The sequence below is a fragment of the Chiroxiphia lanceolata genome, chromosome 1 (genome assembly GCF_009829145.1).
Source record: "Chiroxiphia lanceolata isolate bChiLan1 chromosome 1, bChiLan1.pri, whole genome shotgun sequence".
Taxonomy (NCBI): domain Eukaryota; kingdom Metazoa; phylum Chordata; class Aves; order Passeriformes; family Pipridae; genus Chiroxiphia; species Chiroxiphia lanceolata.
The window spans coordinates 151,435,284-151,446,395 of NC_045637.1; the positions used below are offsets into that span (position 1 = coordinate 151,435,284).

Genomic DNA, 11,112 nt, shown 5'->3' on the forward strand with positions numbered 1-11,112 from the left:
TTTTGGTACAGCCTCCCCAAAAGAGAGTGCAGGGGGCAGAGGAAGAGAACCCACTCCTGTTTTCTGCATCCCGGACAAGGGGGCAGTGCCCAGCTGGCCCATCCCGGCCGTCTCTCCCCATCCCACCCCGCAGATCCCTCTCAGGGAGCCAGCACGGGCCATGGCCTCCCTCTAGCGTCCACAGCTCTGCCTCAGCTCCTCCCCAAACCAGACACCAGAGCCCTTCCAGCTCTCCCGGCAAGCGGGATCTGGTTTGGTCCTGCAAGTAATGACCCATAATTGATGTTTATAGGCACTCCAGAGTATGAGAGTTCACCGAGCCCCCGGAGCGCCCGGGGATCAAGCAGCCTCCTGAAACTCTCCTACAATTAACATTTAACGATTATGCAGAAAGCCCGAGGCAAGCAGCTGTCTCCACTTCTGCAGGAGAGACCCGAGGGCAACAGGACATGAAGACAAACTATTTAGAACCCCCCTCATCAGCTCAACTTTCCTCCTCCAGTGCCCGCAGACTTCTCACTTGTTCCAGCAAGACAGAAAGGTGCAAATGTCACCTTGGCACGATGGCAGCAGTTATTTCTGCAGGAAAAAACATCCAGCCCAGTGGGTTTATCTAAAAATGGCTCCTGATGCCAACGTGATATGCGTGAAGGAGCTTCCCCGTGCTCAGGTCAAGGGCTGCTGCTGCCAGCCAGGAGGAACCAGCAGCAGCATCCCTGGTGAAAGGATCATTCACTGACAGGGTGGGTGGGAGAGAAGCAGGGGCATGTTTCTGTCTGTGCCTCATCCCCAGTAATGCTTTAAAACAAATCTAAAATTAAAAAAACCTAAAAATTACATTCAGATGTAACCTTAAAAATGTAAACTAGTAAAACATTAAGCTGTAAAATCAACATGAGTCAGTGGCTGAAGTAATGAACAAAGGGGCAGAGTTCAAGCAACTGCAGATACATAAGCAAAATTCCTCTCTTCCCCAATTTAAAAAGTAAATATTTACTGTAAATCTGTTTAATATATCGTGGCTTTAAAACACTCCTTTGGGCAGAACTGACCCCCACCCCGGAGCACTGATGAGATCTACCAGTCATTGTGCAGGATTCAAGGCCAACTCTAACAAGAACAGTCTCAACATTGCTCCAAGCCTTAGTCACAGAAACACAGTAATTATTGTGGCAGTTAATTAAAATAGGCTCTTTCTGTTAATGTAACATTTGCCTTTATATTTTAAACAGCCCAATTTTCAATTTAATACACTATTCAATATTTATCCCTGTGCCTTTGAGGCATCCCAAAAGCTGCTGGGTTTTGGAAGGCTTTTAAAGGTGAAAGAATTTAAGATCTGGACCCACTGAGGTGCACAGCTTCGTTCTTGGTCAAGTCAATGAGCAGCAGCAGCCTCTGCTTTGTGTAGAAAGAGCTGTCACTGAAAATATGTATTTTAAGACTGAAGGCTCTATTGTAAAGATTTAATAATATCTAGGAATATTAAATGTTGGTATAAGATCACAGAATTAAATGTGACCTGAACAGAGACAGACATGACCAATATGGTACAATCCCATCAACCCCAGATGTTACTGTAGCTCTTAAAACAATAGGAAATGCTTGTTTCACAAAGCCTGCAGTTTGAGGCACTGAGGCCTTGCTCATGCTGCAACAGAGCCTTCCTGTATCAGACACTCGGTCTTTAAATGTGTATTTCCAGTATTTTCAGTGAAAGTGCTGACTGCACAAATGCTGGATGCTGCTGCTCACTGACTTAACCCAGAATACCCACGCAGTTGCTCTACTTCCCCTCAGAGTTATGAAGAAGTGCTAGAGAAAGTTCTTTGTTCCCAAGTACGAATTGCAAGTATCCAGGTTCTGAAGTGCTGGAAGACCCTGTGTGAACGACCCCCCCCCAGTCCAAAGGCACATCCAGGGCAGGTCACAAGAGCACCCAGCTCTCGGGACTTTGCGTTAGGGCAACATGAGGGATTTTGCCAGTCTCGTCCAGAACCATTTTTTGGTGCAAGGGTTGGTGTAATCACAGATGGTGATGAACCGTAAGATACTCGGAAACTCGTTCTTCATGGATTTGTACTTGACTGGGATCAGCCGTTTGCTACGAGCACCTGGAAGACAGGTCACACAGGCAGAGGTTACACACAGCCACAGCTGGACCCAAATCCATTTCCTCCCCACCACGACACGCACCTCACCAGATCCAGGTTTGCTCCTGATTATGCCCTCATTACACTGCAACCAGCTCTCACCCTGCAGAGCAAGTTTCAAATCCTGATTTGCTCAGGTTGCAGATGTTCCCCAGCCAAGGGGCTGCGAGGAATCCCCCTGCTAACATGAACTGCTGGTTTGGAGGCACCATGAGATGAGAACCTCTCCCCGTGCCTCCTGCTGCTTAAAAGGAGCAGATCTTGTGCAGAGGAACTCCTCCCCTTGCAAATGTCCACAGGGACTCCTGCCATCACCTGCACCACCTGCACTGTGCTGCTCAGTGCAACTGATATCACTGAGATCTGGATAAGGCAAATAACCAAGACTTCATAACTGCAGCAGATGCTGGAGTAATCCATGGAGCTCCCAGAACCTGCCACCAAACCCTTCTGTGCATTAGTTACACCCTGCACAAACAGGTGAATTTGTGAGTTCTCCAATTCTTCAGTTCTGCCATTTTCACTGGCAGAGTCATTCCATTCAGATAGAACTTCTCCTGTTCTAATGGAAGGTGTGATGCCCACAAAAAACTGGTGAAGAACTAAAAGGACTTTGCTAAAAATCTCCATGACTAGGGGCTGATGCAACATGCTGGGGCTGTTCAGTGGATTACTGCCATCATATGAAATTGTTGTGTCAAGGAAGATGCAGCTAATTCCCAGCTCTGCCACTGGCTTCCAGTCTAACCCCTGGCATGTCATTTATAATACCATGTCAGATGCCTTATCTAGGAAGGAGACTTGAGGTGCAGACACTCCTCCTGATATTAGATACCCTCCATACTATTAGGCTGGGCTGCACTTACTCCCCAGCAACATAAACAAGTGTAGAATAACTAGTGATTAGAGAAGAGCAATCAGAACAAAACTGACAGAAGTAAATTGGTGGCTTTTCAATTCAGAACAAAATATATAAAAAATTTTCCAACCTAAATTGAACACTCATTCCATATTTTATTTAATCTATCTGCAACACCCAAAGATCTCTACAAAAATCATAGAATCATAGAATGGCTTGGGTTGGAAGGGAGCTTAAAGATCATCTAGTTCCACCCCCCCTGCCATGGGCAGGGACACCTTCCACTAGAAAAGGTTGCTCAGAGCCCCCTCCATTCTGGCCTTGAAATCTGCGTGTCCACTACCTGACACCCTATTTCCAGCATTTACCCACACCCTAAATTTACTGTAATACTTTTCTCTTTAGTAGCAAATTTCCCTGTAGGGATCTCAAGGCCCTTCACAGGCCTGACATGCAGCTCTGACATCTCCAGAGCAGGCAGCATTATCCCACTGACAGCTGGAGCACTGCAGCACAGGCAGCTCCTCGCTCACAGTCACGTGGAAGGTCAACAGTAGGGCAAGGGACTGAGCCCAGGCCCCTGCCTGCACAACCAAAGTATGAAGCCAGTTAGTTCCAATGGTACAGAGCCCACTGACCTCAGATGCTTCAGGTGTCACTGCACTGAAAATAATAATGTGCAATTGTAAATGGGAGTATTTGTGAGACCTTACCTGGGGAAAGACTAAGAGCAAATTTGGTCTGGAAATCACATTCATCGCTTTCCAGGTAATCATCTGAAATGACAACCACCATCCTCCGACACCTGGAGATGAAGAGGCAGGGAAAAAAAAGATAAAATGTCAGAGGAGATGGTTCTTGTTCTCATGGATAGAAGAATGTACTGCTCTGAATTGCTCTGGTGGAGAAGGACCTGGCAGCTGTGTTCCAGCAGGAATTAGCTGCAGAGCAGGAACGACTGACAGACAGATAGCGACGTTACACACAAAAACCTGATTACAGGTAACACTCATATACCAAAAAATGAGGAAACAGCAAAGTCCAGACTGTCTGTGCAACCTTCATGTGACCCTCTGTCTATATGTGACAAATAAGGACAAGAAAAGTGATCAAACATAAGCAGCATCACTAAGCAGCACCCTCCTTCGTGAACACAATGTATCAACATGTTGGGGAATGCTCGAGTCTTGAGCCAAGAGCATAAAACAAACCCCATAAAGACATTCTTGTGGATTTTTGCTGTTTCACTGGCACCACACTGCAGACATCAGGGTAAACTGACTGTAATGTTCCATTACACCCAGCTGGCCCCAACAGCCACGGCTCACTTACCTCCTCTCTATAAGTTCTCCACTGATGGACCACACACACGTTCCTGGCAAGACATCCCGATCAAATACACAGAGCTTCAGTTTGAACTCTGTTTGCTCCAGCTCCCTGATCATCTCCTGGACAAACTGCAGGTCTTTCTGACAGTAGCAGATGAAGGCATCAAATATCTCTGTTCCGCTCCCTGAAACCATTAAAAACGTAGCTGTCATCTCCTGCTAGAAATGAAGTTCACTCCTCTAGTGAGCTTTCACGAGCTCCCACAGACTTTGACTCAGAATCAGGAGCTCTGACAGACAAGCTCTGGCCAAACTTGTGAAGGTAATTTAACATTTTATTAGCCCAGCTGCCCTTCAGCCCAGACTCCTGTCCCTAACAGGGCTGGCAGGAGGTAAAACACGTCTGTGCCCTGACTGCTTCCACCATCCAGGCTGTTCACATACACCCACACTGGCTGGCAGTGCTCAGGGAAGGGCAGCTGAGATGCAGACAGGCAAAATCTGTGGAGGTAATAACATCCAGCCACAGGGAGACAAACAGGAGAGAGTCTGTGAAGAGCTGGAGGGAGCAGAATACCCCAGAGGATGCAACTCAGAGCCCCAGTGCTCTGGGATTTCACTGGGAGTTAGACATCTAAAATATCCTCGTGGCTCCATGTCCTCGTTCTCTAGTTCAGCTCACAGAGATTCAAACTTTCCAGCCAAAACCTTCCTGCAGGCCCTTCATCCAGCAATGTCCTGCCATACACTGTCCATGGAGCTATGGGGTCACCCTTGAAATCTGGAACCTGCCACTTTTATGGCTAAGATGTCAGACCTGGGTACCTGAAGTCGTATCCTAAGTAAATGGGCCTGTTTTCCAATTACACTAATGGCTGGTAGCTCTTGTTTATTTAGCAGTTATCGAAATATTAAACTGCTGTATTTTAAGGGCAATGTCTCTCATAATTAAGCACCTTAATACTGCTGGATATCTTCCCACCGTGTTATTTTTTTTTCCATATCAATGTCACTACAGATATTTTCAATTTTTTATGCCAGTTAAAGCCTACCACAGTGAAAAAATAGGTCAGAGACTCTAAAAGCTGCTGAGGAAAGTATCAACCCGGCAGGCAGATCCAGCCCAAGATGCATCCAGTGAAGCAGAAGGGGAATGTCTGCCAGGTCAGTCGAACTGAGGGTGCTGCTGGAGGGGCACGGCGCTAACCTGGGGGTCACATCAGCCAAAGCTGCCGTGTACAAACACCAGCACATTGGTCTGTGGACATTTGGGGAGGGTTAATGATGTCCCCACCCCAAAGGGGGTCAGGCTGGCCAGCACACACACGTGTGCACACACATGGCTGCACACGCAGGGCTGCACGTGGTGGCACATGCACGTGGCTGCCCAGGCAGAGCTGCACACACAGCCCAGCAACACACACACACACACAGAGAACTGCATTTCCTCTCTCTGCCCACTTCACAGCCAGCCCTACTTTAAACCCACTTCCTTTTCACTCAAGGTGGTTCCACCTGCCAAAGGCAGAGCAGGGAAATCAGCTCTGACATTCCTCCCCCTGGACTCCAACCCCCTGAGCTTTCAGCAGCTGCTCTGTGCCAGGCTGGGCTAAGGGACATGTTTCTGGGAAGTTTCCTCCCTATACCTGTCTCTGTGCCAGCCTGTTCCCGGGTATGGCATTCCCCAGGGTTGCTTTTCCTCTCTGCTCTAGGAAACAGGAAAAATGAAAATGCCCCGTGACTACCAGGTAAAGGATTCCGGCCTGGGTTATTAAAAGTCACGGGAGGAATGAAAGCAAACAGGTTTTCTGCACTTCTCAAGGGGACCTGCTACAGCTGAAGGCCATTCCCACACGAGGCAGGAGGCCTTCCAGCGATGGAACCATGGGCACTTACCATACGGATCGTCCCTGATGGTGATGCCCATCAGCTCCGAGGTCTTTGGCACGCTGCTGTCCACTGCTGGCACTTGAAGAGGCTGGTTGGCCTGCTCCTGCTTCCTCTGCAAGTACTTCCTGCAGTCTTCCTCTGCAAAAACACATAACCAAGGCAAGAGGCTCCTGTGATGTGGGGTTACACTGCTGGTGTTCATTAAAAAAGGAATAGCTATTTCATGGATCAGGGATACTAGAGGGAAACCCCCTCTCCAGTTTTTTGGTACGTAGAATTTCTCTTACCCCTTTCTGAACCTCTTGATGATGCCTCCACTACCTCCTCTAGCAATTAATTCCTGAAGCTCACTCTTGCTGTCTAAAGAAATACCTCCTTTTACTTGTTTTAAACCAACCTCCTCCTATTACCCTTGGTTCTAGTGTATCCCAGTACAACTTTAACAGCAGGCATCAGGCACAGAGCAGCTCCCAAATCTGCTGCCTGCTCTCATTGTTCTGCATTTTGGAGAATGTAAAAATCACAAAATAGTTGGGGAGGATTCTCAATTAAAAGTCTTCACAGTGTCAATGTCTTCTCCCAAATAACAGACCACAGGACAAGAGGAAATGGCCTCAAGTTGTGCCAGGGGAGGTTTAGATTGGATATTAGGGAAAAATTCTTCACTGAAAGGGTGGTCAGGCATTGGAACAGGCTACCCAGGGAAGTGGTGAAATCGCCATCTCTAGAGGTATTTAAAAGATGTGTAGATGTGGCACTTGGGGACATGGTTTAGAGGTGGGGTGGCCTTGGCAGTGCTGGGTTAATGGTTGGACTCAATCATCTTGGAGGTCTTTTCAAACCTCTTTAGCAACTCTCTGCAGACACACAGGAGCTGATTCACATCCTTGGCCTTTGTCAGCCATGACAACTGCAGGTGACAAGGAGTATCTACACTCACCACACACAGGAGGACACTAAAATTTTAAGGAGTCCCTGAAACAGCTTTTATGTTGTGCAACACCTACAGGGGATCCTCTTATCCAAGGCAGAGTGGGTGTGTACCCCACTTTGGGGTATCTGAAGGGCAAAGTCCTGTCACAGTCGCTGCTGTGAACTTCCCAATCACGACAGTGACAGACACAGATCTACTATGAACAGACTTAGTTTAAAAATAAATGATAAACCTAAATGTTAAATCTTTGGAGAAGCAAAAAGAAACCCTGCAGCCTCTTCTACTCTGCAATTACAGAAGAACTGAAAGTAAAAGGAGATTTGAAACCAGGAATTAAGAAAAAGATAAAACTCTCTAGAGCCTTTGCCTTTGCTTAAGATTAAAACAAAAACCTCAATAAGTATTAATCAGGAAACTCCTGATCACTCGGAGGGTTTGGCTGGCACAGTTGCAGAGCTCGTGGTGCAACAGCAGAGTAGAAGATCCCTGATCAGCATGAGCAGGTCTGCAGGAGGCCCATCCTGAGGCTCCATCCCCTGCTTCTGTCTCAGCTTTGCATCTCGTGACTGCATTATCTCCACTCTAATAAGGCTCAGATCTGATCAAGGCTTTTCCTGAGGCTGAGGCATTCCCTATCTGCCTTTCTCCTCCCCCCTGCCTCCCCAGTCCTGCAGAGGGAAGAACCAGCCACATTCCTTACCAGCCAGAAGGTTCAGATTTCAGGTCTTCCCTCACTGAACTCAAATTCAGGCCCCACCTGAGGCCTGTCAGGTAAGTCAGTGTCTTTGAAATCATGATTGAAGCCACTCTGAATTTATTAAACCTATTATCAATAGGTTTATTTTAAGTGCAAACTGGGGGCCCTAGGGCACTGCAGCTACCAAGAGGTCCCATGAGGCTGTAGGGACCAAAGGCAGACACTGATTTGGGATGGATCAGTTCCCCAGCTGGAAACAGCATCTGATTGTACAGGCTAATGAGACTGAACAAAGATAGGGATGACTTTGGGATTGTAAAGATAAGGGATGCTACATAACAAAACCGAGTAGCAAGAAACTCCTCCAAGCTAAGTTGTCCCACTCCACCCAGTACCTAACCAGGCTTTACATTTGAACAGTCAAAGAAAAGCCTGAGGTATTGGAACGACAGAATAAAAGCATGAAACCTAAAGAGCAAAACGAGTAGCATGATGAGGAGACAGAGAAAACAGACCAAGTTTTCTTGGTCAGTCAGGAAAGCAGCACTTTTATAACAGGTCAGGGCAGAAACAAAAATCATTGAGTTTCAGCAGGAAAGAGCACAAACCTATTGAAGCAAAGAGCTTCAGGTGCCTAAAGATGATTGTACAGCAAAATCAGCTGCTGAGGAAGATCACAGTTAGGGCAGAGCTGCTGGGACATCAACACTGATGTCTTCTGATCCTGAGCTGGACCCCACTGCAGGAGTCCCAACTGTGCACACAAAGATGCCCCTGGCATCAGGAAATACCGTGCACAAGAGCGCACGAAACTGTCCATTTCCTTTCCTCTTATGAGTAAATACCTCCAACTTCTGCAAGAGCTCTGAGCACCAGCACAAAGTCACAGGCCTTCACTGTAGCCCTCACCCAAAAATAACAGCAGAGAGGAACGACCAGTTGGTCAGGCTGAGGGTCCATCTGCCTCAAGCACTATCCTATCTCAAGCACTGCACAAAACCAGATGTCTAGGAGGGAGCATAAGAATAAAATAAGCTTACAGAGATATTTCCCTAAAATAATTTATCTTTTAGGTATCATCTACAATCTATTTATTACAATCTGTCTTTTGGACGATTTAGAGGTAAGGAATTTCCTGAGCCAGAGACAGTATTTTTGTGTTGAACAGCCCTTAGTGGATCTTTTTCCCAATAATTTATCCATCTCCTCTTATCAGTCTGACCTCTGGGCAAAATTTGTGACTTTCCTGCACCCCAGGTTCCTCCCACTCCTGCTGGAGTCTATTCCAGCTCTGACAAAGCCCATCCACCACAATTCCTTCCACTGGGCCAAATCCTGAGCTCAGGGCCAGAGCCACCCTGGGTGATTCCAATGTTTTTGTGAAGCCCCAGCTCTCTTGCACAGCTGGAAGCCTCCCCTAATTTGTTAGGAAACTCTGATCAGCAGATCACAGAGCACACTGATGCTTTTGTCTTTCCCAAAACCTGGTCTTTAGACTGTGTTCTTAAGTAGGAAGAACCACAGGAGCAAAGGGAAGTTCTCCACCACTGGAGGTGATGGTCACGCTCTCTGCAGTGATGGATTTCTACATCTTCCTTTATCTCCGTGCGTAACAGGAAGTGAGATTTATTACTTCCTCATCGTTAACCCAGTAAATGCTATTGTACAACACAGGAGTCTCTGGCTTTGGAAGTCCTTTGGCAAAAAAATTCCCCTTCTGATAACAGCTGGCTTCCCTCCAAATTTCTCTGATTGCAAAGAGTACGAAGAGCCTATAAAGAAAAGGTTATCAAAACAGCACAAGGGCCTTATACTTCTCACTGGCCCGCCCCAATATTTTCAGTTTGCATGGAAACTTTTTCCCCCAACATCATCCAGTTCCACACATCCCTCACCTCCCCCAGTAAATATCTTCCTATCCCACTATATCCACACATTATAATTTTCACACTGACTGGTGTCAGTGCAAGCTGTCTCCTGGCTGACCTGGCCCAAAGCATCCTCTGACACACAGAAACTTTATTACTGAAGGTTTGGGAAAGGACGGGGCTTCAGGTCACTTTGCACTTATCTCCTGGAAGCTACATGAGGCTCCTGTGAATCCCAGAATGGTTTGGGTTGGAAGGGGTCTTAAAGATCATCTCATTCCAAGCCCTCTGCTGTAGGCAGGGACACCTTCCACAATCCCAGGTTGCTCAGAGCCTCATCCAATGTGGCCTTGAACACTTCCAGGGATGGGGCATCACAGCTTCCCTGGGCAACTCTGTGTGCCAGGGCCTCATGACCCACATAGGGAAGAATTTCTTCCTGATATTTAATCTAATATCCTAATATCTAATCTAAATCTCTCCTGTTTTTGTTTAAAGCCATTCTCCCTTATCCTATCACTATCCATCCATGCAAGAAGTCCCTCTCTCCTTTTCCTCTTTTTTATAAGCCCCCTCTAGGTACTGGAAGGGGCTCTAAGGTCTTCCTGCAGGCTGAATATCCCCAGCTCCCATCCTGTCTCCATAGTCGAGGTGGTCCAACCCTCGGAGCATCCCCGCAGCCCTCGTGAAAACACCGAGGATGTCACTCCACAGTTTGGAAAGGGCTTTTCTTTAAAAATCGCGTGAATTGAGTGCAATTTGTTTCTTAACATCACCTCCCCGGTCAGAGCAGCAAAGACGGGCAGGAGCAGCAAAGAAAGACTGGCACGAACAGCAAAGACCGGCAGGAGCAGCATCCCCTCCCTACGAGGCATCACGGAAGCAGCACCGGGGGCAGATTCGGTCCCACTGCCCCACCAGCGTCGGGATTCCCGGGGCCGTCCCGGTCTGTCTCGCTCTCCCCGTCCCCTCCCCGGCGCTCTCCCGTCCCGGGCTCCTCACCCACGCTGCCGGACAGGTCCATCAGCACATCATCGCGACCCAAGCGCCGCAGCACGTCCAGGAGCTGCCCCACGGTGGCACCGCCGGGGCAGCGCCCGGGCCACTCCTCCAGCAGCGCGGCCGTGGGGTCGGGCAGCCCCTCCAGCCGCCGGATCTCCAGGAAGCCGCATCCCAGCGCCTCCGCCAGCGCCGTCCAGTCGGCGGCCGCGGCCGCCCGCGGGTTGAGGTAGAGCCCGAGGCGGCGGCGGACGCCGTAGTTGAGCGCTACCAGGGGCACGGCGTGCAGGTCCAGCGGGACGGGGCTGGAGCCGGGGCCGGGCTCCGCCGGGGCCTTGGCCATGGCCGCGCCGCTCCCCGAACTTCCCCTTCCCGGCACTTTCG

At 48.5% G+C, this 11,112-nt stretch overlaps 1 protein-coding gene across 1 annotated transcript; it reads right to left on the bottom strand.

Annotated features, from left to right (window-relative positions):
* Positions 1-1,199: 1,199 nt before the first annotated feature.
* On the bottom strand, positions 1,200-11,074 carry MYD88 (MYD88 innate immune signal transduction adaptor). The gene is made up of 5 exons (XM_032711926.1): positions 10,732-11,074; positions 6,237-6,368; positions 4,345-4,525; positions 3,726-3,817; positions 1,200-2,114 (listed from the first exon to the last, which is right to left on the bottom strand). Exons 1-5 carry the CDS (start codon positions 11,069-11,071, stop codon positions 1,960-1,962), a joined length of 900 nt encoding a protein of 299 aa, XP_032567817.1. The 5' UTR covers positions 11,072-11,074; the 3' UTR covers positions 1,200-1,959.
* Between the last annotated feature and the right edge of the window lie 38 nt (positions 11,075-11,112).